A 27671-nucleotide genomic window follows, 5' to 3' on the forward strand; every position below is an offset into this window, starting at 1 on the left:
CCTGCTGTTTCTCCTAAACTATTGGGACCACATTTCCCGGATTACAGCTACCCCCTATATTTTGGAGGCCAAAAGTCCTAATCCTTTGAAAAAAAGTTATGTTTATCCAGAGAAAGTACGCATGTGGGTCTCATTTCGTAACTTACTATATCGTCGGCACTAATTTATTACTATATGAGGTTACCCCTTCAAACCTGTAAGATTGAGTCCTAAAAGTAAAGATTCAATCAAAATTATTCATGGTGGTCAGTTTTTATTTTATTTTGTGCGCTGTATGTCTGTTATTCTTCAGAATCTATCGACCATAATTAGTATGCATTCGATTAGTAAATTATTAAAATTAAAAGAATGAACTTTTTCTTTAATTGCTTTGAACATTGAATTATGAATGAGCTATGTTAATAAGATTAACATCTCATAAAATCTGAATGAACAAATAAATAAGAATTTTATCTCTAAAATCTGAATGTGAATAAATACTGGAATTTAGTCAGAACAAATTTTAATAAAACTGAGTAAAGATTGAATTATTGAACACCAAAATTTAATAAAACTCTACAACGAAATTAATATCTTCACATAATAACTTAATTACATAATAAAAGGCTTATGCAATAATTTTCAAAATCATTAAAAGCAAGCTCAAGTAAAATTTTAAAAGTGAAATAAAATGAGCTGTATGCCTAACACTTAATATGTCATTAAAAGTTCTTTAATTGCTTCGATGTCATCACTCTGTTTCAGTTTGTCAATTATGTTTTGTACAATACTGTCATCACTGAAACGGTTTAATCTCATTATAAAGACCTTGACAATAGATACATCATCCACTAAAAACCAATGTATAAAGCGTTCGATTGTTCTTTGTTTACCCCCAGTCTCTGCAAATTTTGGATCAGTCTTTTCCCTAGACAAAAGGTCAGTAAGTAGATCTTCTGTTTCCGTGTCACTACAAATTTGTTCGGTTTTCACCGTTCTCAAGTCTATTTGATCCAAGTTAAGCCATGATAAGAACCTATCAACTACATTCCAGTTGTTAGACTCTATGCATTTATATATAATTTCCCTTCGTGATTTTTTGAGAAATGCTCGTTTGAATTTCATTTCTTCTTCAGGGTCTATAGCAACGTTTTCTCCTTCCGGCTCTGAAGCTCTGTTCTTTTCTCCTTCAGGCTCTGAAGCTCTGTTCTTTTCTCCTTCAGGCTCTGAAGCTCTGTTCTTTTCTCCTTCAGGCTCTGAAGCTCTGTTCTTTTCTCCTTCAGGCTCTGAAGCTCTGTTCTTTTCTCCTTCAGGCTCTGAAGCTCTGTTCTTTTCTCCTTCAGGCTCTGAAGCTCTGTTCTTTTCTCCTTCAGGCTCTGAAGCTCTGTTCTTTTCTCCTTCAGGCTCTGAAGCTCTGTTCTTTTCTCCTTCAGGCTCTGAAGCTCTGTTCTTTTCTCCTTCAGGCTCTGAAGCTCTGTTCTTTTCTCCTTCAGGCTCTGAAGCTCTGTTCTTTTCTCCTTCAGGCTCTGAAGCTCTGTTCTTTTCTCCTTCAGGCTCTGAAGCTCTGTTCTTTTCTCCTTCAGGCTCTGAAGCTCTGTTCTTTTCTCCTTCAGGCTCTGAAGCTCTGTTCTTTTCTCCTTCAGGCTCTGAAGCTCTGTTCTTTTCTCCTTCAGGCTCTGAAGCTCTGTTCTTTTCTCCTTCAGGCTCTGAAGCTCTGTTCTTTTCTCCTTCAGGCTCTGAAGCTATGGTTTCTGTCTCTTTAGAATTCATCTTTTCTCCTTCAGTATCTGAAACAATGATCATACCTTCTTCAATATCAAAAACTTGAGTCTTCTCTTCTCCTGAATCTGATGCTTGAGTCTTTTCTCTTTCTGGGTCTGAAGCAATAGTTTTTGTTCCTTCGGGATCTGTAGCAATGTCTTTTGTTCCTTCGGGATCTGTAGCAATGTCTTTTGTTCCTTCGGGATCTGTAGCAATGTCTTTTGTTCCTTCGGGATCTGTAGCAATGTCTTTTGTTCCTTCGGGATCTGTAGCAATGTCTTTTGTTCCTTCGGGATCTGTAGCAATGTCTTTTGTTCCTTCGGGATCTGTAGCAATGTCTTTTGTTCCTTCGGGATCTGTAGCAATGTCTTTTGTTCCTTCGGGATCTGTAGCAATGTCTTTTGTTCCTTCGGGATCTGTAGCAATGTCTTTTGTTCCTTCGGGATCTGTAGCAATGTCTTTTGTTCCTTCGGGATCTGTAGCAATGTCTTTTGTTCCTTCGGGATCTGTAGCAATGTCTTTTGTTCCTTCGGGATCTGTAGCAATGTCTTTTGTTCCTTCGGGATCTGTAGCAATGTCTTTTGTTCCTTCGGGATCTGTAGCAATGTCTTTTGTTCCTTCGGGATCTGTAGCAATGTCTTTTGTTCCTTCGGGATCTGTAGCAATGTCTTTTGTTCCTTCGGGATCTGTAGCAATGTCTTTTGTTCCTTCGGGATCTGTAGCAATGTCTTTTGTTCCTTCGGGATCTGTAGCAATGTCTTTTGTTCCTTCGGGATCTGTAGCAATGTCTTTTGTTCCTTCGGGATCTGTAGCAATGTCTTTTGTTCCTTCGGGATCTGTAGCAATGTCTTTTGTTCCTTCGGGATCTGTAGCAATGTCTTTTGTTCCTTCGGGATCTGTAGCAATGTCTTTTGTTCCTTCGGGATCTGTAGCAATGTCTTTTGTTCCTTCGGGATCTGTAGCAATGTCTTTTGTTCCTTCGGGATCTGTAGCAATGTCTTTTGTTCCTTCGGGATCTGTAGCAATGTATTTTGTTCCTTCGGGATCTGTAGCAATGTATTTTGTTCCTTCGGGATCTGTAGCAATGTATTTTGTTCCTTCGGGATCTGTAGCAATGTATTTTGTTCCTTCGGGATCTGTAGCAATGTCTTTTGTTCCTTCGGGATCTGTAGCAATGTCTTTTGTTCCTTCGGGATCTGTAGCAATGTCTTTTGTTCCTTCGGGATCTGTAGCAATGTCTTTTGTTCCTTCGGGATCTGTAGCAATGTCTTTTGTTCCTTCGGGATCTGTAGCAATGTCTTTTGTTCCTTCGGGATCTGTAGCAATGTCTTTTGTTCCTTCGGGATCTGTAGCAATGTCTTTTGTTCCTTCGGGATCTGTAGCAATGTCTTTTGTTCCTTCGGGATCTGTAGCAATGTCTTTTGTTCCTTCGGGATCTGTAGCAATGTCTTTTGTTCCTTCGGGATCTGTAGCAATGTCTTTTGTTCCTTCGGGATCTGTAGCAATGTCTTTTGTTCCTTCGGGATCTGTAGCAATGTCTTTTGTTCCTTCGGGATCTGTAGCAATGTCTTTTGTTCCTTCGGGATCTGTAGCAATGTCTTTTGTTCCTTCGGGATCTGTAGCAATGTCTTTTGTTCCTTCGGGATCTGTAGCAATGTCTTTTGTTCCTTCGGGATCTGTAGCAATGTCTTTTGTTCCTTCGGGATCTGTAGCAATGTCTTTTGTTCCTTCGGGATCTGTAGCAATGTCTTTTGTTCCTTCGGGATCTGTAGCAATGTCTTTTGTTCCTTCGGGATCTGTAGCAATGTCTTTTGTTCCTTCGGGATCTGTAGCAATGTCTTTTGTTCCTTCGGGATCTGTAGCAATGTCTTTTGTTCCTTCGGGATCTGTAGCAATGTCTTTTGTTCCTTCGGGATCTGTAGCAATGTCTTTTGTTCCTTCGGGATCTGTAGCAATGTCTTTTGTTCCTTCGGGATCTGTAGCAATGTCTTTTGTTCCTTCGGGATCTGTAGCAATGTCTTTTGTTCCTTCGGGATCTGTAGCAATGTCTTTTGTTCCTTCGGGATCTGTAGCAATGTCTTTTGTTCCTTCGGGATCTGTAGCAATGTATTTTGTTCCTTCGGGATCTGTAGCAATGTATTTTGTTCCTTCGGGATCTGTAGCAATGTATTTTGTTCCTTCGGGATCTGTAGCAATGTCTTTTGTTCCTTCGGGATCTGTAGCAATGTCTTTTGTTCCTTCGGGATCTGTAGCAATGTCTTTTGTTCCTTCGGGATCTGTAGCAATGTCTTTTGTTCCTTCGGGATCTGTAGCAATGTCTTTTGTTCCTTCGGGATCTGTAGCAATGTCTTTTGTTCCTTCGGGATCTGTAGCAATGTCTTTTGTTCCTTCGGGATCTGTAGCAATGTCTTTTGTTCCTTCGGGATCTGTAGCAATGTCTTTTGTTCCTTCGGGATCTGTAGCAATGTCTTTTGTTCCTTCGGGATCTGTAGCAATGTCTTTTGTTCCTTCGGGATCTGTAGCAATGTCTTTTGTTCCTTCGGGATCTGTAGCAATGTCTTTTGTTCCTTCGGGATCTGTAGCAATTTCTTTTGTTCCTTCGGGTTCTGTAGCAATGTCTTTTGTTCCTTCGGGATCTGAAGAAATTACCTTTTCTTCAGCGTCTGAAGCTACAGTTTCTTCCCTTTTATGATTTAATGCAAAGCACCACGAAAACATTTTTTTCGCAGGTTCCCAATTGAATAACTTATCTGGAAATTCATCATCCGTACAATTTTCAATACCATTGAAATTTGATTTGAAAGTTGGAAAAACTTCAATTTTATTGTGGCCTAGCCATTTTTTGTATTCTTTTCTTTTTTCTTCAGGAAGACACCACTGTATTAATTTGTCTGCAAGTTCAGGAGTGTCATCTTTTAGCACATATTTTGTGCACATACATATAGATCCCACTTGATACATCAATATATCCTTAAAGCTCACGCGCACATCTGGTGGCAGACACCAACTAACAAAGTTATCTGCTGTCTCCGTGTTTGCAATACAAAACTCTCTGGTTTCTTTTTGTCCAATTTCACCCAAAATAAGTCTATGCTTGAAGCATAACACTTCTTCTGCGGGTATACACCAACGAACAAATTGATCTGCTAAGTCTGGATCTGATTTCCAAAGAGCAATGCACGTTTTTACTCCAGCCTTACACGAAATAAGTATATTCTTAATAGCTAGCATATCCTCGTGGCTCAATTCATATTCACTCCACTTCAAGCTTTCTTCGGCTTCATTCCACTTTTTGTTTCTTACAAATTCCAAGCATTCCTTCTTTGACTTTAAAAGAATTACTTTCAGTTTGTAAACTCGCACTTTCTCGGGAGTAATGAAACAAGAAGAAACTAGTTCGTCAAATAAATCCACTCTTTTACTATCTAAAAGCATAATAGCAAACTTAAACCCACTATCAGATATCATGTAAGGAAATCCTTTATTTTCTGTTGCAGATTCTATAATTGCTTTTATGTTTCTCCTGTCCCTTTCTGAGAACGATTTTAGGTTATACAATGATTTAAATAGTTCAAGAATGTTATTTGCATAGTCTTGAAATAAACGCATTTTAGCATCCTTTGGGCTGTCTATCCAGATATCCATCAGGAATTTTCTATAATCGTAGAACTTTTCTTCACCATACCAAAAGTGACCACGCCCAGGTTCGATCCTCTTGATTATATTTAAGAGAAGCAAACTAAAAACACTCAACGATAATCGAGGCCAAGATGTTTTCCAGAACTCCAGAAACATTTCTTGGTAAGGCCAGCACAAAAAGCCTTCAAAAACTTTGACGTAAACTAGATGTTTTATTCTCCTATCGGACAGGATGAATTTGACACTAAAAACCTGTCTCCAGAAATCTAGTTTTTGTGATTGAGACATAGCTGAAATGAGCGAATAAAATATGTCAGCGAAAAAATTATCTGGTACCCAAGATTCTTCAGCACAGTTATAGGTTTTATCTCTGAAAACAATCCAGTCGTCGACTATGTTCATATGTTCATTGGATCTTATTTCTCTCTGTACTCTGTGTCTGAATATGCTAACAGCAATATCCGTTAGACAACTCTGTCTTGATCTTGTCCTTTCCATGCAGTAATTTACAGCTAATTGGGATCCACTAGTTATAGCAGTTTTTAATCTGAACTGATCGAGTATGTCATCTCCTTTTAATTTATCCAATTCTCCCATAGCATGATATGACCAAAATTTAATTATATCGGGTTGTTTTACAAGTTCAGGCTCATTTGCATTATAAACCAATTCTTTGTCTTGTGTCGACAAATTATTGAACAATCCTGGAATGGCCATCCACTGACAGTAGAAACTAGCCAGCTGAAACCTCTGTAAATTAGTAGGCGTTTTTTCTGACATTTTTGTTTCCACTCTTCGAGAATCGATTATACCTTCACGAGTAAACAAAGCAGAGTCTAAAAATTCAACGCAAAAGTCTCTTGAGAAACCAAAAGTTCCCATATAAAACTCGATCCATGTTAGCATCTTGAAAGCAATAGTAAACACCGCGCCAATTACTGCTTCTTGCTCACTCATCTCTAAATTAGGATAATCTTCTAACAAACTTCCTGTTACGGTTTCGATTTTTTCATCCCAACTCCTTTTGCGATCCTCCGGTGTGTCTTGATGCGAATAAATCCCAGAAAAAACTTCCAGTTTGAAAATATCTTTGTTGCATATTTCAATTGCAATTGCTACAGGATCAAAAGTGTTCGGAGAGGACATGTTGCTAATAGATCTTAAATTGTACTTATGAAACTCTGCTTATATTTCTTCCAGCTGTGGTAGCATTTATTAGTATCTTGTCCCTTAAATTGCAAAAAAAAGTGTTCCAAGATGATTTGTAGTGTATATTAAGCAATGGGAATCCTAGAAATTATAAAAATGTATAAGAATACCGAAAATTCAAAATTTTAAAATAGTCAAATTTTGATCAAAAACTTGAAATTCGTAAATTTTATTTTGAAGAGCATTTTCAATAATACGTAATTTCTATTTTAACATACAACAGGGCTTTATCAATTGTTCACGAGCGCTCGCAAACCCCCAAAGCTACATTGCGACTTTATTAAGATCATTTCACTATTCTAATTTTTACTAAACAGAGACGAAAAGAAAATTTTCTGTTGCATTGTGGATAATTATATTGTATTACAAAATTTTTAGTTACTGAACTATGGTTTTATTTAGACACGGTTGAAAAATATGGATTATTAAAAGCAATGAAAGTATGAAGAAGAGTTATAAATGTGGCATATTTAACTTTACATAAAAGGTACCAGAAAGTAATATTTGACATTCAACTCAAACAAATAATTTAACAAGTTATTTTTTATAAATTATGAATTCCTTCTGAAATCATTATCATTATGTTGAAAACGAATTATGAATTAGTTTTCAACAAATTTTTGTGATGTAGTTTGCAAATTTTTAATGTCAGATCAATAAATATGATTTTATTTTTTGGGTAGTTAGGTAGATACTTTATTTACGTCGTACTTGAGCTGCACAATAGGCTATTGGCGATGGTTTGGGAAACATCCCTGATGATGATCCGATGACATGCTATCACAATTTTCATCCTCTGCGGAGGGGATGGCACCCCCGCTTTGGTAGCCCGACGACCTGCGCGAAGTCGAGCACTTTACGGTAGGACAGTTTAACGAGGTCCGATGCCGCCCACCCTCGGTCTCTACGCAGACTGATCAAAGTGATCACCCACCCGCTTACTGACCGCAGCCAGTGATGCTGGACTTCGGTGTTCTACTGGGAACCGTGTCTTTATGATCTATCCACTGCGGGAGATTTTGTTTTTAACAGAGTATTTAGATTTGGCATTATGGATTTTGGACAACTTCTCAAATTTATGACGCAGAAGATGTAGTAATCGGAATAAATCGAAATTTTATGGCATTTTGTCAAGTAAGTATGATGTCCAAGATTATTTTTTGTTTTACTGAATTTTCTCTTACGCAGGATGGTCATGCCTTACGGTGTTGCAGTAAAACGCCTCTGCCGTTGACAATCACTGGATACAAAGGTTAAATTGTCAGAACGAAGAACTTTAAACCTAGTCTAAACAACGAAGTTAAACCTAGCTGCATTGCGAAACGAAGTTTAAAGAAACACCCGCAGCCTGGTCAAAGTTAAACCAACAAAAGATTTATTTACTCGATCCAAGTGTTTAGACCATGGGTTTCCAACTAACATGAGGCCGGGGGCCATAATTAAAAACACAAATCCAATGGCGGGCCGCAACTTTATCAAAATTTTATGTGCGACTTATGTTTGAAGGAACATTTAAATATTACTGTCAGATTTTTACCAAGTCGTACAAAACAAAAGTATTGAATTGTAAATTAAAATAAGAAGTAGATTTTTAAAAATATTTAATTGCATATTAAAAAATTCTGGCTACAATAACTTTAATGTGCACCTATTTGTTAAACAATTAATGAGCAACAGATATCTAATTGTTAAGATATAAAACTTTAAAAAGGTTTGTATTAAAACTTTCATAATAGCACACAAAATGTTAAATGACAAAATTGCGGTTTGTTTGCTGCAACCACCAGAAAATAGATATTTACATTTTGAATTTAAAATTTACAAATGTGTGTGCAAATATTTTCGTCCAAAGTGAGTGGTTTCAAAAAGTTAAATTGGAGAATTTCTTCGAGAAAATTTCTGATACTCACATTCTAAATTATAATCACAAAATACAAAAAATGAAATAAAAAGAGCAACACACACGATTAATTTTGCATTTGAATTAATATTTTCTTGGGTGCAATATCTGAGAAATAAATTTTTTTGCGCCGTTGGTATGATAAATTTCACAGAAATGAAGAAATTAGGTTTTTATTAATGAGAAAAGTATTTTAAACCCATATAGATTTTTACAAAAATCGTCCGCAGAAAAATTACAACTAATATATTTCAGTTCGCGGGCCACAAAAAAAGGCTTCGAGGGCCGGATGCGGCCCCCTGGCCGTCATTTGGAAACCACTGGTTTAGACTGAAGGTTGATACTTACATTGTGTCCAGTTATTAACACTTAAAAGCAACGAACGACTTTTGGAATCTTATGTCTGATTCTGCAGTTCTCCGTGGAAATCTAGGAGAAAAACTGCCTTTTGCGTAGTGGATTATTACAGATTAAACAGTACTTTTTATAATACGCAAATGATAAAAGTCACTTAATCAGACAGAAAAAAAAACGCATCTATCCTGAATAAATATTTTTTTTTCTCGACGGATTTGAATTTTTGACCATCAAAGTAGCCGCAGTCTGGAAAATATGCCCACAATAATTTACTCAAAGGAACGATCAGAAATTCGGTCCCCTTAATGATAATTTCATTTTTTGCGTAATTCAGCATAGTTTGGAGACTTTTTAAATTAATCAAAATGTATTTTTGCACGCAATAAAATTCTTTTATCCTAAGGCAGTGGGAGGCAAAGTGCGGCTCCAGAGCCGCATGTGGCTCTTTGGCTCCTTAAGTGTGGCTCTGACACAAATATCCACGGAAGGCGCAATAATATTTTCATTTTAAAAAAAATTGGTAAGAAAAAAATTTACATCTTATTTTGATAAATTAAAATCCTCTTAATGCTTTGATAACCGAGTTGAAATTTTCTCCTCTTGAAATTGACTTTGGTGGCTTTGAAATACAATTGCTGGATTTAAAAAACAAGGAGATATGGCGCTCTAAATTCGAACTTTGTGTTGAATTGGAAATATTGGAGAAGAAAAAAGATGATCTTAGTACGCAACACAAGTGGTCTGCTTTGAATGACCTGGAGAAGGAAGACATGATCAATTTCAACGCTTGGAATAGTATTCCTGACTCTTACTATCAGCTGAAAAAGCTCGCGTTTGCTGTTCTTTCCCTTTTCGGTTCTACATATATATGCGAACAATCTTTTTCAAGCATGAACATTATCAAGAGTAAACTGAGAAGTCGTCTTATTGATGAGAACTTGGAATCATGTATAACATACAAACCTGACTTACTCAAACTTTCCAAGGAGAAGCAAGCACATTGTTCGCGTTAATAAATATTTATTAAGTATGAAATTTAGTTTTATTTAGTGTACTACTCATTCAGTGTAATAAAAGTTTACTAAACAAACAGATTTGGCTTCCAATTTTTTTAAAAATTGTTGTAATGTTCATATTTGGCTCTTTGGCTAACAAGTTTGCCGACCACTGTCCTAAGGTGTAATTAGGTGTCGTTTATCCTCCGTGTAAAAAATAATTTTTATATCTATATAATCTACTTACGCTAAGAAAATTGAATTGTAAGGTATATAGATTTGTATACTTGAAATAAATCCAAAAATCCAAACAAATTACAATTATTTGAATTCTGTTACTTAATAATTAGAATTAGTTAGTTAGCATATTTGTGGTCAACCCTTTAAACTTTAATGTCACGAAAACATTATTATTAGAAGAAAAAGAAAGAATTATAAGTTTTTACTATTGGCTAACTGTACACGACAAGAGCTAAGAGCCCAAAAAACATCGCTTTACGGTGCCCAATTATCAGTTGATTTAACTTATATAAACGTATGAATTTCGGAAACTCATTCAATACATTTTACACGCTTAAAGTATAATTTTAAAAAGCTTTTTTTTCCTGTAAGTAAAAATTACCATGACAAACTCTCGTTACTATTTATAAACAGAAAATACTCATTCAAAATAAATTTAAGATTTTTTTCTTAATTTTAAGATAACTAGGAGACTCTGCTCACCAGCCTCCGTAATTACTTATCATTCATCTTTGCTATTTTTTAAATTATAAGTCGACATTTCACAAACTCTTCAAAGTTTACTTGTAATTATTAACTTAAAATTTATAAATTCGTTTATTTGTTCACAAGTTTAAGTCTTATGCTCACTTCTTAATCGAAGAAAAATTTGGAAAATTCCACCCAGCTCATTTAAAAGCTCAAAAGTTAAATGCAAAAAACTTCAAATTTACGTTTTTTTATTAAACCAATTCTTTTAACTATAGTATAATTAAGAAGCTTGATTTCAATAAAAGGATATTAATTCCTGCTTTAAAAATATTAAATCAATGTCAAGCTTTAATTTAAAAATAAACTTCATTAAAATTTCATGGAAAAAGAAATAGAAAATGCTATTACCTTGTGAAAACTTTACATTCGAAACAGTGACAACAGTCTCCTTCGGAATACACGTATAGAGAAAAATTTTATCTTAAAGATTCCAATGTCCAAGAGTTGAATTGTCTTATAAATTCATCTTTTAATGGGGCTTTCTTTGATCGAGGAGAACAGTTCAACCGTAAAACGTTCTGAAACGGCTAGAGTCATGCGTCAACCCAGGCTATATGTTTAATTTTCTCTTTTATGTATTTATTTTTTAATTTTTATACATATGCAGGCTTGTTCGCGCAATTCAAAGACCTCTCACCGAATTGAACAACAGATAACTGAAATTAGAGAAAGACTGTCCAAAGATATATCCAGAGGTTACGATGGGATTTGTACCTGTTACTTTCGTGCTTTGTCGGAAAGACAATCCACTGTGGCCTCTTATTCTCTACTTGAGAAGTTATACTGTAATTTGTGATATCGGTTCTTCCATGTGGGAAGATCTTATACGCTGTTCTTCGTATTTATTTATTGTAATACGTAAACATGCACGCTTTTGTATGCTCGTAATAAAGACATCATATAAGCCCTTGTACAATTAAAGAATAGACAGCACAAATTAGAGAAGGACATCACAAAGATATATTCAAGGTAACAGCGGGAGTCGAACCCACCATCTAAATGTTGCAGAGTGTTTGACCAGAGACTGCTCGCCCAGGGAGGCCCCCACTGAATAATAACATTTTCCTTCGCAGGGCTACTAGAAAATAGGGGTTTGCCTGGCCGAGCGATCTTGTCGTTCCACCAAACGCTCTGAAGCGTGGTGATGGCGTGTTCGAATCCCGCCAAAACTATGTATATATCTTTGCAACGTCCTTCTCGAATTCGTGTTAGCTGTTCTTCTACTGCCATGGGTTCATAATAGTCGTACTTTGAAATGACCACTCAAGCCAGCATGTGTATGTATCAAAAAGGTGGTATGTTTGTGTAACAATAAGTAAATAGTTGCAAATATGATCTCGAATTCTGTAAAAGTAGGTCCCTGACTCGAGTATCAAATTCCCGAAGAGCCACTGTCCTTAAAGATAAGTAGCAAAGCTAGTGCTTACTTATTATAACTAGTATTGAATCTCGACACTTACAAACGAATAACGCTTGAAAGATTTTTTGATGAGCTGTACCTTATTTTAGTCAGAGCAGACAAATTTGTGGGTATGTGCATTTAAAATCCCTGAAGAACCACAGCGCTTATACAATTGAGTTACATGTTTCTTTTTCTTCTTTCGTTCTTTTTTAAAGTACAGTGTCGAACAGTTTATCTGCACGTAGCGGATGTGTGGCTTTTACAACTTCAAAACCTTATAGCTTTGAAAATGTTATTCAGAAGAAAAAGGATCCCACATCCTGGGCGGAGTCGATCCCCTCTGCAGAGGATCAAAATTGCGATGGCATGTCTTCGGATCATCCTCAGGGATGTTTCCTAGATCATCGCCTATAGCCCGTAATGCAGCTCTAGTGCGGCGTAAATAAAGTACCTACCTACCTACTTGGGGGGAGTCAAGACAATATTCGAAATTACCTGCAATAGCCGGGTTTCGAACTAGAATCACTTGTGTCAATAATTTAGGCATCATTTCATGAATAATCCCAGCCCACTGACCCCCGGTAGACATGACAGAATTAGAACACCATGCTAACCAGGCTGTCATAAACTAAAAAAAAAAAGTTACAAAACCATATACCTTGAAGTAACGTCCCGCAGTGGACTGATCGTTAAGACACGGTTCCCAGCAGATCAACGAAGTCAAGCATCACTGGCTGCGGTCAGTGTGCGGGTGGGTGACCACTTGGATCAGTCAGCGTAGGGACCGAGGGTGTGTGATATTGGTCCTCATTAAACTGCTATACCGCAAAGGGCTCGACTTCGAATGCAGGTTATCTGACTACCGAAGCAGCGGTGCCACCCCCTCTGCAGAGGATCAAAATTGTAATGGCATGTCTTCGGATCATCCTCAGGGATGTTTCCCAGACCGTCGCCAATAGCCCATTGTGCAGCTCTAATACGACGTAAATGAACTACAACAACAATAACCTTGAAGTAAGTTAGAAACATCAGTACTTAAGTGTCCCGATTGTCATGCAAATTTCATCAAGATCAGTTTATATTTCTATATACTTTTGAATAATATTTTCGAATATAATTTTTTAGATAAAGAGAGAGGAGAAGTGATTTTAAGGCTACAATAGGACGCTTGCTCTCACAGGTTACCCAAAATCGAACAAAAGATACCCCTAAGGTCACCCTGGCTGAACGGTCTCGCAGTTTCACCAGACGCTTTGTAGCGTTTAGGTAGCTGGTCCGATTCTTGTTGTAAGTCGTAACCCTGCATTTAACTTACCGATGTCTTTCTTTAGTTGTGCTCTCTCTTCTATAACGTGACAGGGGCTCATAAGTCATTCTTTGTTATTTGCCCATATATATATATATATATATATATATATATATATATATATATATATATATATATATATATATATATATATATATATATATATATATATATATATATATATATATATATATATATATATATATATATATATACATTTTTATTAACGTCGCACAAGAGCTGTACAATACGCTATTGGCGATAGTCTGGAAAACATGGAACCCTGAGGATGATCCGGAGACAACATACATACGTCACATCCCGTTTTACAGGAAGGACACATTAATACACTACTCATCCATCCGCAGATCGCCATTTTGACTTAATCCAGTTCACAAACAATCTCCGATCCAGTACCTCTAGAGCAATGATTTCCAACTTACATGTGGCCGGGGGGCCGCAATTAAAGACACCAGTCAAATGGCGGGCCAGAACGTTATCAAAATTTTATATGGGACTCTTTTATGCTTGAAGGAACATTAAATATTGTTGTACATTAACAATTAACATTTTTTCAACTTATTAAAAATTATGGCCAAAAAAAAAAATCTCGAGCATCTGAAATTAAATTTTTTCTTCTTTTCCGCTCATGCGATATTCAATTCAAGGAATTTAAATAAAACATGATATTCATTCCCTCTTTTATGCGTTATAAAATTTACAAATGTAAATAATTTCGTCCAAAATGAGTGGTTTCAAAAAGTTAAATGGAAGTATTATTTCGAGAAAATTTCTGAAACGCACATACTAAATTATATTCACAAAATACAGAAAAACGAAATAAAAAAGTGCTGCATACACGATTATTTATGTATTTGAATAAATATTTTCTTGAATGCAAAACCTGAGAAATAAATTTCTTTGCACCGTTGGTATGTTAAATTTCACAGATACGAAGAAATTATGTTTTTTTAACCGAAAGAAAATTATTTTAAACCATTATAGATTTTTTACGAAAATTGTCCCAAAAAAAACGACAACTAATATACTTTAGTTCACGGGCCACAAAAAAAGGCTTCAAGGGACGGATGCGGCCCGTGGGTCGCCAGTTCGTAATCACTGCCCTAGAGGTATTGATTTTTTGTGAGAACTTGGAGGATTTCGTGACCCCGACATATGTAGGAAGCACCAGTCACTTTGTAATGAGCACAAAATCCTGCATATATCTGTGTAAAAATTAAAAAAGATATCCTATAGTAGACGAATAAAGAGTTCAAGTTCTTTTTGCCATTGGGAAAACTGTGGGAGATTATGGTGATTTTCATCAAAACTTTTTATTAAATTCCGACTAGTATCACACTAATGATGTCAGCAAAGGCGAGTTTCTCAAAGAACTTATTAAAAGAGAAAGCTTAGATCAAAAACTATTTTATTATCTCAAGAATTACTATATTTCTATAGGTAATGAAATATAATTATTTTACCATTCAGTGCATTTTTATTGGATAAGAAGAACACATGATTTTATCCTTATTAACCTTTTCGGGACGCGTGAGTCTTAAATACATTCTTATGGAATCAGGAATCTTATGGAATATATTCTTATGCATTTTTAATGGATAAGAAGTTCTCATTATTTTATCATTATTAACCTTTTCGGGACGGGTGAGTCTTAAATATATTCTTATGGAATCAGGAATCTTATGGAATATATTCTTGTGCATTTTTATTGGATAAGAAGTTCACATGATTTTATCATTATTAACCTTTTCAGGACGGGTGAGTCTTAAATATATTCTTATGGAATCAGGAATCTTATGGAATATATTCTTATGCATTTTTATTGGATAAGAAGTTCTCATGATTTTATCATTATTAACCTTTTCGGGACGGGTGAGTCTTAAATATATTCTTATGGAATCAGGAATCTTATGGAATATATTCTTGTGCATTTTTACTGGATAAGAAGTTCACATGATTTTATCATTATTAACCTTTTCAGGACGGGTGAGTCTTAAATATATTCTTATGGAATCAGGAATCTTATGGAATATATTCTTATGCATTTTTATTGGATAAGAAGATCACATGATTTTATCATTATTAACCTTTTCAGGACGGGCAAGTCATAAATATATTCTTATGGAATCAGAATCAGGATGGGGAAAAAATAAAAAGCGGTAGCTAAAGTTTGGGCATGGTTAATTTGACAAACTCATTTTTGCTTTCACTTTAAATCTTATACATCCAATCTATGTTGGTTAAAAATTTAACTATATAATTTTTAATTTGAACTAAGTCTTGGTGAATTAAATAAAGAAAATTATTATTACTCCACCCACAAATTAACTTCTATAAAAATAGTTTGGTCGCCGATTTTATTATTTTTTTTACCGTGATTGTTGCCACCCTGAGAACGCATACATGACTCGCCCGTCTCGAAGTGCTTAAACAAAGAAAATACAAATAATTTAGGCTATCATTATCCTAAAATTAAAAAAAAAGTTATATTAAGTGATAAAAGTTAATAGCGGTATTTACCTCAGATTTATTTATTTATCCCTCAAAGTTATTTGTCAATTATATTTATTTATTTATTCTCAATACATTCAAATTAATGACTTAATTCGAAATCAATGGTTTAAAACTTGAAGTAATTTTTATTTTATTATAAAGTAATCCTAATTACGCGAAATTTTATGATAAAAATATTTAGTTGCAGTTTTACAACTGTTAAAAAACAATTTTACTTTTCAAAAAAATAAATTTATTTTTATGATAAGTTTCATGAAAAACTTTATTTAATGCTATCAAAATAATAAATAAAAAATTACTATTTAAAATTTAAGAAACAATATTTCGAATTAACTTTCTTACTAAATAATCTCTTTAGTGACCAGAAATAAGAATTATTAACTATTAACAAAATAACTATTTGAAATTTTTAAGCAATTCAAAAATTATCTTATCACATTATTTTCGAATAATCTTTTTCTCTAAAAACATTTAAGGAGTCATTATAATAAAAATTAAATAAAAATATTACATAAAAACCGAGCATAACAAATGATAGTTTATATTTTATTATTATTAACTAGAATAGGGAGGCTAAATCTCCATTGATACAAGAAGCGTATGAGTATGTCGATTAAAACTAGGATATTTTTTAATCGTCCAATATAATAATAAAAAAATAATAAAATAAAATTAAAATATTAAAATAATTAGAAATCTACATAAAAAAAACTAATTCAGATACATAAATACCTTAAGGAATATATTATAAATTGTCCATTAAAATCCAATCTTAAGAAAAAAATTCAATAAGTCACAATTTAGAAGAAAACATCGCGGAGTAATTTGATAAGAAAAGTCCCATGATTCTGAATTCATAGAAAAAGTGTGGAAAGTCGTTTCAATCTAACACAGTAAAAGTTAGTCCTCTTCTAGAAAAATACTTTCACATGATTTAAACAATACATGCTAATCGTGCATGAATCATTGACAACAAAGTTGAAAGTCTAAGGCAATCATAAATAAACGAGAGGCAACATTTCGAAAATAGTAGACAGCAATACTATTTCAATTTTAAGCTGGCTCCTTAGTGGAGTGAACTATTTCATGTCTTTTAAAGAGGGAGAAAGATAGGTTAATTTTTTCTGAAACAGATAGAGCAGTCAGAATTTATTTTTGATTTCACAATTTGAAAATCGGAAATAATCGACAAAATGGAATATTTTATATCGTTTATAGATGGAGGAAGGTGGGAAATTTTTTCTTGAAACCGATAAAACAGTCATAATTTATTTTCGAATTCAGAATTTAAAAATCGGAAATAACCGACAAAAGGGATTGTTTCATATCTTTTATATATGGAGGAAGGTAGGAAACTTTTTCCTGAAACAGAGCAGAAATCATTTTCGATTTCAGAATATGGATATCGGAAATAACCGATCGGAATTACCAACAAAATGGATTCCAATGGCAAAATGGATTTAGAAGCTCTTCGACTTTACCACACTTTCTATTAATTTTTATTATTATGGTCATGGATCTTTCTTCAGTTGTCGGGACTATATATATATATATATATATATATATATATATATATATATATATATATATATATATATATATATATATATATATATATATATATATATATATAAAGTTTTCAGGATTTTTTCTTCTAATTTTAAACTTTCGCTATTGTATGATTAAATACCTCAAGACATAGGTAAATATATTCCTAAATCTGTTGCCTTAATGAAATTCTGGTGTATGAATACATATAAACATTAGGTACTTGATAGATTAAGAAAAATTAGGTAAAAAATTACCTGTGAAATAAATTTTGAGTTAAGCTGTCATGAAAACTTTTAAGATAAATTATGATAAAAAATGTGTGTGATAATTTACATTTCTCAAATTTACATTTTGTACGAATTTACATTTAAAGATCCGATAAAACGTTAAAAAAAAATAGAAAAAAAATTTCTTTCCTGACAAATTTTGAGTTTTAAAGCTGTATTAAAACTTACAGATAATTTCGAAAAAGTTATTAATGATTGCAATTGTTTCAAAGACCTACATGGTTGTGTAAAAATGTACGTATTACAATGAATTTAAAAGAGAATTCAATGCTGATGTTCTCAATTTAACACATCAAATCATTCTGCAGGTCTGCATAAGTTGGTGAAAACAGAATTTTCTCTCTGTTCCTTCTTTTAAAGGGAACTTGGCTCAATGCAATAGTTTCTCATCAAAATTCTCTTCTCTTTCTACCTTAACGCCGTTTCATGACACATTTTATCCGAACTGATTTAATCACAGTTACAGTGATTGGTTCAAATCTTGCTCTTGACCACTCATAGTTTATAAAAATAACCACATGAAATTAAACATGAACAAGAGAAGATTAAACGTAAGGTTGTCAGCGAAAAATGCAAAAATAAAGATGAGAAACAAAACTAGAAAGACCACAGTGGCCGAGTGAGAAAGAAGGATGGTAGGTAGGTACTTTATTTGCGTCGCACTAAAGTTGCACAATGGGCAATTGGCGACTATCTGGGAAAAATCCCTGAGGACGATCCAAAGACATGCTATCGCAATTTTGATCCTCTGCAGAGGGGATGCCTCCCCTGCTTTGTAGCCCAACGACCTGCGAACAAAGTCGACCCTTATATGGTAGAACAGTTTAACGAGAACCGATGCCTCGCACTCTCAGTCTCTACGTAGGCTGATCGATCAAAGTGGTGACCCATCCGCTTACTGACCGCAGCCAGTGATGTTTGTCGTCGGTTTTCGACTGGGAACCGTGTTTTTACTATCAGTACATTGCGGGACTCCATTATTTGGTAATAAATGCTTGCTATGATTTCAGAAGATTCATTTGCCATTAATTTCTTTAGATATTCATTACTAATAAATATATTTTATTACATTCGCAGCAAAAATTGTAAAAATATTGTTTCAAAAGTATTCAAAAATTATTCTGTTTTTTTTTTAATGTTTAAACTAAATACGTATATTATAATGAAACTTAGATTTGCCAGCTCATAAAAACAACAATTTAATGATTCAAAAAAATAAATAAATAATAATAAATAAAATTTTTGTTAACAGTAAGATTTTGTTTACTTATTTTTGCATTCATACAATCATATCTGCTTTATCTCTGATTTTTAATTTATCTTCACTTTTTACTCAAAATTAATTTTATAAATGTTCGATTGTTTCGTAGTTTACCTCCACTATCGGCAAAAGTTTGATCATTCTAATTCGGTCATTAAACAAAAACAATTCACTTCTAGAAGAGAAAGTTAAAAATTAATCTTTTACTTCATCCAAAGTTCAGCCAAGATAAAAAAAACTTAGCGGTTACATTCCATTTTGTACCTTTCAGGATAAAAACAGCTAAACTCAACATTATTTCAACTCAAACTATACAGATCTTTTTAAGGGTGGAGAAAGAAGACAAAGTATAATGCGCCTTTTATTATGTGACAAAAACTGAATAACTTTCTTTTTATTCTTTTGAAAAACGTAACTTAAATTTTTAACATTAATATTTTCTTTTTGGTTTCGTGTCTGTTAGTTTATGTCGGAAAATTTTTGAATTTCACATGCCCACAAATGATTTTTACATAACAAATTTCATAATTCAATTTTTCTATTTCATCAAGATTTGACCTTATCCTGATTGAACAGAATTATCAAAAATTTAATGTTTAAAACTAAATAAAATAATTCAATTAGGAGCAACAATAAGTAACAATAAAATAAGTTTATTAAAACAACGAAAATGTTTCATTTTTTTTGTCACTAAAATAGATGCAACGATATGCAGACTTTTACACAATATCTCCATTCAGTCAATGTAAATATTTACGATGTAAATAACACACCAACAAAATCACACTAAAATGAAATAAGTTTAAAAATTCTAAAACGTGTTGCGTAACTTTAAATGTTATAACTTAGTATTTAAATAAAAATCAAATTATAAGCATAAAAACATTTGTGCGGCTTGGACAGATTTGTATTTCTAAACGCTAACTTGAGTTAGATTTTAAATTAAACTTTATATACTAATATCAATTATGTAACACTAATATTAGTTTATAATTTTGTTCATGCTTTTTTACGGGAAGAACAATTCTGAGAAACATTATAAAACGCGCTTGATTGCTTGCTAATAAATTTATTAAAACCATAAAACATATGATTTTTGTTCACTAAGATTAAGTTGTACAACTTTATTAAATGTCTTACTACAGTTAGTTTAAATAATTATAATGCAGTTAAAAGTCCAATACAATCATTATAAAAGAAATCACTTTTTAAAGGGTAAAATAAGGGTCTTAAAAAACGAAATGTTGTATTGTAATATTCCTACGTATAAAAACGACGCTATAGTATGGTTTTTGATGAATTTGCATTTTTATAAGCTAGCTTGAGTTAGCTTTTTAATTATACTTTGTATATCAATATCTGTTTTATAACACTTAAACCTGCTCATAAATTCTTTAATACTTTCTTTATCCACTAAAAACCACTTTAAAAAGCGTTCGATTGCTTGTTGTTTACCTCCACTATTACCAAACTTTCGATCGTTCTCATTACTTGCCATAAGGTCATCAAAAAAGTCGCTTATAGAAGAGTTTTCGAAAAATAGTTCTTTTTTCATTCTTTTCTCTTCATCTGTTGGCAAGTCTAGCCAACAAATAAACAGATCAGCAACGTTCCAATTATCCAATTCAATGCATTTCAAAATAATATTTTCTCTTGAGTTTTCGAGAAGCTTTCGTTTAAAACTGCTTTCATCAGATTCTGACTTAAAGCACCACAGCAAGAGTGTTTTCAAAGATTTCCAATCAATAATTCGGTTCGGTAAGTCCTTTACGCTGCATTTTCCTACGTCGTCCAAATTGGAACTCAAAGAAATCTTAGTTTTGAGTGCGAAGGACATTTTAAACTCGTTTATATCATCTTGAGATGAAAGACACCAATTTATGAGTTTGTCAGCAAGTGCGGTTACATCATTATTTAAAAAATTTTGACACATGCGCATTCCTTCTTCATCATATAGCAATGATTGTTTAAATTTCTTAATAGAATCAGCAGAAGGCAAGCACCAATGGACAAAGTAATCCGCCGCGCTTGATTTTGTCAGGCAAAGTTCCCTGCAAGTTTGCTTTCCATCTTTGCAAAAAATCATTTCCTTTTTAAGAGCTATCGTTTCCTCTTCCGTTAATTCGCCCCATTTCAAAGTTTCTTCAGCTTCGTTCCATTTTTCGTCTTTAACAAATTCTAAGAAATCATATTTTGCTTTCAAGAAACAGAATTTCTTTCTGAATTTTCGGACACTTTCAGAAGATTTTAAACAAATAGATATTAATTCTTCGAAGAAATCGAGCATTCCCGATTCGATAAGCCTTACACAAACCATAGCTCCTTCTGATGATAGTAAGAAATCCCTTCTTTCATCTTGTGTTGCAGATTCGATTATAGACATAACGGTTCTTCTGTCAGATTCAGCAAAATTGTTCAGATGGAACATTCTGAAAAGTAATTCTTTTCCTTCTTTTATTATTACATTCCCTTGAGGATCGTCCTTATTTTGAAATGAACGTTTTTTATCACTGAATACATATCTTTTAAAACTTGCTGGACTTGCTGTCCAGATATCCATCAACAGCTTTCTATAATTGCAAATTTTGCCTTCGCCATACCAGAAATAACCCATTTCAGGAGCAATTCTGTTTACAATTTCTAAAAGAAGACCACCGAAAGCTCTCTTTGGTAAATGTTTCCAAGACAATTTCATTAATTCCAGAAATTGGTCTTGATAAGGCCAACATAAAAAGAGATCAAGAACTTTGATGTATTTATTCTTTAAATTTAAAGTGTCAAATTTAATGGTGATAAAGAGTTTTCTAAGCATATCGAACTTCTCTGAAACAGACATCCTAGATAGTAGGGAATGAAATATATCGGATAAAAAATAATCTGGTGTCCATAAATCTGCTTTACAGCTATAGTTTCGACTCCGGAAAACAACAGAATCATTGACGAAGTTAGAATTTGGTTCTTTAGCTTTTAGCTCTCTTTGCATCCTGAGTGTAATTATGCTAACGGCGGTATCTACTAAATTGCTTTGTTTCGTTTTTAAGCTCATAATTCTTATGCAATAATCTACTGCTACTTGCGAACCACTTGCAATAGCTGTTTTAAGTCTATACTGATCAATTTTAACGCCGTCTTCTTGTAATTTATCAATATCTCCCATGTAATAGTAGGACCAAAATTTTACTATATCTGGTTGAAAAATAAAGTGAGGATTATTTGCATCGTAAACTAATTTTTTGTCTTTTTCCGATAAATTTTGGAACAATTCTGGAATACGTTCCATCTGGCAATAGTAACTGGCTAATTGAAAGTCTTGTAAGTTACTAAATGTTATCTCGGTTATACTTGTTGCCACTTTTTGAGAATCGATTATTCCTTCTGGTGTAAACAAGGAAGGTTCTAAGAATTCAACACAAAACTCTCGAGGAAAATTGAAAGTTCCAACATGATATTCAATCCATACCAGCATTCTCAGAGCGATGGAAAACACAGCACCAATTATTGATTCTTGCTGGTTCTCTTCCACGTTGCAAGCTCTTAAAAAGTTTAATGCTCGGTTTTCGACCATTTCGTCCCATTCTTCTTTACTGTCTCTAGGTTTTATATGGTCTGAATATGCCGTTGAAAAAATTTCGATTTTGAATTCATTGTCGCAACATATCTTTAGAGCAATTTCCACAATATCTTTGTTCCTCATAACGGACATGTCAGTTTTTTTTATGTATATAAAAATATTTGTTAAAACCTATTACATTTAGTTCAGCAACATGGGATCAGCAAAATGTTATACGTCCTTAAAAATTTAATTTTCGTCAACCTCGCTGTGAACAAAATCCTGAAATTTATAAGAAAAAATAATTAGCAGTAACTCAAAAATTTGTGAAAACTCGAATTAAGATAATAAATATGAAGTAATACTGATTGATTATGTTTAAAATATGCATACCAATTATGTGCTGGACATAAAGCGCTTTACAAAAGTACTTTTATAATTTTTCTTTTATTTATTAAAAGAATGAAATATTCTATATATACTATATATGGGGTGAAGTAAATAAAACCGGCTCATTGGGAAGAAACGGTATGACAATTCATTTAATTTAACTAATTTTTTTTTCTTTCTAAATTCCTCATTTGACAATTGTATGCCATCCTGATACTTAACATGTGATATCTTTTTTTTTTTTTTAAATATTCAATGAGCTGCACAAGTGCGCACACATGAGCAGACCTATTGCGTTCTCCAGAAGTGGTATCCACTCTTTCAGGACCACCACAATGGGTGAGATACCGTTGGCCATGTTAATTTGGACGTCTAGTTTCTGCCACACTAGATGGCAGCACCGAGGCTTTTATTTGGATGATAAAGTGCACTAGGAATTTAATTTCGCCCGAAAGTGCCAAGAACCAATAAGGCACTCCAGGGATCTTTTACATGCCGCATAATCATACGACATGGCCGCTGAGGATTTTCTGCATCCCGAAAATCCGGTGTCTGGGCCGGGGATCGAACCCGCAGACTTGGGCTCAGAAGGCCGACGACAAACCAACTGCGCCACCCAGCCACTTGTTGATCTTTTTTCGTGGATTGTTATGATATTAATCGAAGAAAAAGAAAGCTTTTTTTAATGTCGCTGCAGAACCTTTGATAAAACAACAATGATAACTTTGATAAAAGTAACAACAACAACAATAAGATACTATTCAATATATTCCAAATATTAAATAAAAGTTAAAAAAAGATATATTTCTTTAATTATCGTTGTTGTTGTTGTTAATTTGCGTCGCACTAAAGCTGCACAATGGGCTATTGGCGACGGTCTGGGAAACATCCCGGAGGATGATCCGAAGACATGCCATCACAATTTTGATCCTCTGCGGAGGGGATGGCACCCCCGCTTCGGTAGCCCGACGACCTGCGCGCGAAGTCGAGCACTTTACGGTAGCACAGTTTAACGAGGACCAATACCGCACACCCTCGGTCCCTACGCAGACTGATCCAAGTGGTCACCCACCCGTACACTGGCCGTAGCCAGTGATGCTTGACTTCGGTGATCTGCTAGGAACAGTGTCTTAACGATCAGTCCACTGCGGGACCTTTAATTATCGAATAAGAAACTTTCGAAACTAAGTAATAAACTGTTGCCGTATCGTTTTTAACCCCTTCTGGACAAATGGTGAGAGAAAGAAGCACTTACCCAAACCCACGAACTCCGAATTTATACGTACCATACAAGATGTAATGCGAGAGCACTTTACTTTTTAAAAATCGATTAAAAAACTTTTTATTTATAAAATATTCGTTACTCTTTTAAGCACAGTTTGTTAATACTTAAATTTTATCTGTTAAAAATTTACATGCATAGCTTTTCTTCTATCATATAACTTTTAAATTAGAAATAGTTTTAATTTCTTTTTAACATTTTATACTTTTGAAAATTTCAATAAAAATAATAACTTTATATCTGGCAGCATCAAATATCTCACTCACTTATGTTTTATAATTTTTTTTTTTTTTTGTGCACCTTTTGACATGAAGTAAAGGACAAACGTGCAAAATGATTTCGAGTGAGAAAAGGAATAGATAAATATGAATTATTTAACTCAAAAAAATTGAAAGAAATGGCGTAAAAGAGTTCAAATTGGTAAGTACTTTCGAACAAATTGAAATAAGAATGGAAAAAAGCCTTTTATAAGTTAATAAATGAGCATGGCCTTTTCAGCACCTCAGTGATTTCAGTTACGCGAACTGATAAGTGATTAACGTAGTATTTTTTAAAACGAGTTTAACAGTTAATAATTCTCGTACTAATTATCAGAAGTAAGTTTTTTTTAATTCCATCGTACTCTACATACCTTCGTAATTTCACGTTTCAAAATCATTTTGTTGATTCATCCAGCCGAGAGGTTCTACCATGGAGCTAGGGTTCTATTTATGAAACCATGGGTTCTACTCATGAAATTTCCCGAGAGGTTTCACTTATGAAATTTTGAGTTACAGTATCAAGTCAGAGAAAACGTCTGTTAACGAATTTCTGTTCAGAAGTCTGTTAACGAATTTTTTATACGATATGTTTTCTTTTTCCAACATTCAGTTGCGTTTTGCAGCTCTAAGTCTCAGTGAAACAAAAATACTAATTAAACAACATAAATTATTTTCTGAATGAAGAATTATATAAATTCTTCTAGAAGTTAACATTAAGTGTGAGAGGCTAGATTCTAGACCAACTTACATGAGGCCGGGGTACGCGATTGAAAACACCAGTCAAATGGTGGGCCGCAACTTTATCAAAATTTTATATAGGAATTTTTTTTTTGAAGGAACATTAAATATTACTGACAGATTTTTATCAAGTTGCACGAAACAAAAGTATTGGATTACAAATTAAAATAAGATATAGATTTTTAAAAATATTTAATTGCATATTAAAAAATTCTGGCTGCAAAATTTACAAATGTAAATAATTTCGCTCAAAATGAGTGGTTTCAAAAAGTTAAATTGGAGAATTTCTGATACACACATGTTAAATTATATTCACAAAATACAAAAATAAAAATAAACGAAATAAAAAAAAAGAGCTACATACACGATTATTTTTGTATTTGAATATATATTTTCTTGGATGCAAAACTTTTTTGCTAAACTATAGCACTTTTTTTGCACCGTTGCTAAGATATTTAGATATAAAAAAAGGGTTAAGATTTTTCTTAATTTCTTCTGGGGAGAGGAATCCAATAAAAAAAAAAAAATGATTTGTCAAGATGTCTGAAATATATTTGATTCAAATGCAAACCTACAAGAATATTTAACAAGTTCCAATTTCCTCACACAGTTTTTTTTTTTTTTTTTGGAATAATTCAACCACCATTCAACATTATTCAAGGATTTTGATAAATGCTTTTGTAATAAATGACTATTTTATGCTTCAATAATAAATAAATACGATATAGAATAATTAAAGAAAAAACGAAATATTAAAAGAAACAAGTATGCAATACATTATTTTAGCTGAAATTATTTGCAATATCTATGACTCATAGGGACCTTTTAAAATTATCAATCCATAATCAGATTTTTTTGCTGATACATTTAGTGTAAAAAATCTCTATGATTCGCTATAAAAATAAGGAAATACTACTCACCTCACTTTGAATTGAATTAATGTTTCACTGTTTTCATTATATTGATTTTAAATAAAATAAAAAATTAACATTTTACTCATAAAATAAACATTACACTGGCTCATTAAATTAGTAACATTCTTGTGCGATTTGCAATAATACATTTTTCTTATTCAGCATTTTGAATATGAGATAATGGGTTTGAAAGCTAAAGTATCTCATGAAAGAGATGTTCGAAATTCGAGAACATTTTTAATTAAATACATTAATTTTTGGGATATATTTATAGCTCAAACCTTGTGAATACTAGTTATAACTGATAACTTTCTTGTCTGATTTACAATAATATATTTTCTTATTTGGAGAAACTAAATTGAAATAAAACTTACTTACAAAATGACTCTTAAACAATTTATTAAAAAAAAAATGGACTTCTACTTACCAGTGAAAGATTGAAAATACAAAGTGTGTGCTGTCAAATTCGTAAATATTAAAATCATGACTCGAAATCGTAACTTTTCAAGTTTAACAGTCTGAGCTTAAACTAATTGACAATAAGCAGGAATAGGATACCTCCCTGGTCGAGCAATCTCACCGTTCCGCCAAACACTCTGTGGGGTGAAGGTAGCGGGTTCGAATCTCACCGTAACATAGGATTTAGCTTTGTGATGTTCTGCGTTTGCTTGTACTATCCGTTCTTTATTGATGTACAACATACATTTGCAGGCTTGTGTGCTCAATTAAGACTTATAAACCTTTGTCAAGTAGAAGAACAGATAGCACAATATAGAGAAGGACATCACGAAGAATACATCCAGGGTTACGACGGGATTCGAACCTGCCAAATACACGCTTAACAGAGCTTTTGGAGGCCCCGTAACCGTTCTTCGAGTTGACAAGAGCTTATAAGACGTACTTTCTAATGACCACACTGATACTTTTTATTTACGTCACACTAGAGCTGCACAATTAGCTATTGGCGACGGTCGAGAGAACATCCCTGAGGTTGATCCGGAGACAACATACAAACGTTACATCCCGTTTTGCAGGGAGGACACATTCACACACCATCCACCCGCAGATCGTAATTTTGACCAGAGCCCCCCCCCCCCCGAGGTATGTAATGACAACACAAGCATGTATATGCACTTTAATTAATAAATAAATAGTCCTTCAGTGGACTGATCGTAAAGACACGATTCCCAGCAGAACACTGACGTCAAGCATGACAAGCTGCGACCAGTAAGCTGGTGGGTGACCACTTTAAACAGTCTGCGTAGGAACCCGAGGGTATGCAGCAGTATTGGTCCTTGTTAAACCTCTCTACTGCATAGTGCTCTACTTCGCACGTACGCCTTGTTACGAAAACGAAGGAGCCATCTCTCTCTAAAAAAAAAAAACGAGAACTGTGATGGCATGTTTTCGGAAAATCGTCAGGGACTTTTTTCAGACCGTCGTCAAAAGACGTATCTATATTACAAATCATTAAGGCAGATAAATACTTTATGTACATCGCACTAGAGCTACAGAAAGGCCTATTAGCGACGGCCTGGGAAGCATCCCTGAGGATCATCTGAAGACACGTCATCACAATTCAGA

At 33.7% G+C, this 27671-nt stretch overlaps 2 protein-coding genes across 7 annotated transcripts; both read right to left on the minus strand.

Moving 5' to 3' along the window:
* Nucleotides 1–485: 485 nt before the first annotated feature.
* On the minus strand, nt 486–16761 carry LOC110282735 (uncharacterized). 2 transcript variants are annotated; one of them, XM_071185336.2, is made up of 2 exons: nt 16587–16761; nt 486–6669 (listed from the first exon to the last, which is right to left on the minus strand). In XM_071185336.2, exon 2 carries the CDS (start codon nt 6523–6525, stop codon nt 691–693), a length of 5835 nt encoding a protein of 1944 aa, XP_071041437.2. In that variant the 5' UTR covers nt 6526–6669; nt 16587–16761; the 3' UTR covers nt 486–690. The 2 variants fall into 2 exon arrangements, with proteins under 2 accessions (XP_071041437.2, XP_042905884.2); XM_043049950.3 differs by lacking the exon at nt 16587–16761 and adding an exon at nt 10960–11264.
* Nucleotides 16762–19590: 2829 nt separating this feature from the next.
* Nucleotides 19591–26743, minus strand: LOC107444518 (uncharacterized). 5 transcript variants are annotated; one of them, XM_043049959.3, is made up of 2 exons: nt 26515–26743; nt 19591–22785 (listed from the first exon to the last, which is right to left on the minus strand). In XM_043049959.3, the coding sequence occupies exon 2, from the start codon at nt 22654–22656 to the stop codon at nt 20263–20265; it is 2394 nt and encodes a 797-aa protein (XP_042905893.2). In that variant the 5' UTR covers nt 22657–22785; nt 26515–26743; the 3' UTR covers nt 19591–20262. The 5 variants fall into 5 exon arrangements, with proteins under 5 accessions (XP_042905893.2, XP_071041440.2, XP_015914156.3 ...); XM_071185339.2 differs by having other exon boundaries at nt 26466–26518; XM_016058670.5 differs by lacking the exon at nt 26515–26743 and adding an exon at nt 26094–26469.
* Nucleotides 26744–27671: the final 928 nt, after the last annotated feature.

The sequence above is a fragment of the Parasteatoda tepidariorum genome, chromosome 5, assembly GCF_982258835.1.
Source record: "Parasteatoda tepidariorum strain Cologne lab strain chromosome 5, Ptep-v5.0, whole genome shotgun sequence".
NCBI lineage: Eukaryota > Metazoa > Arthropoda > Arachnida > Araneae > Theridiidae > Parasteatoda > Parasteatoda tepidariorum.

Excerpts from the sequence above, each read along its gene's own strand:
- LOC107444518 (XM_043049959.3), bottom strand. The coding sequence starts at position 22,656 with ATGTCCGTTATGAGGAACAAAGATATTGTGGAAATTGCTCTAAAGATA.
- LOC110282735 (XM_071185336.2), bottom strand. The coding sequence starts at position 6,525 with ATGTCCTCTCCGAACACTTTTGATCCTGTAGCAATTGCAATTGAAATA.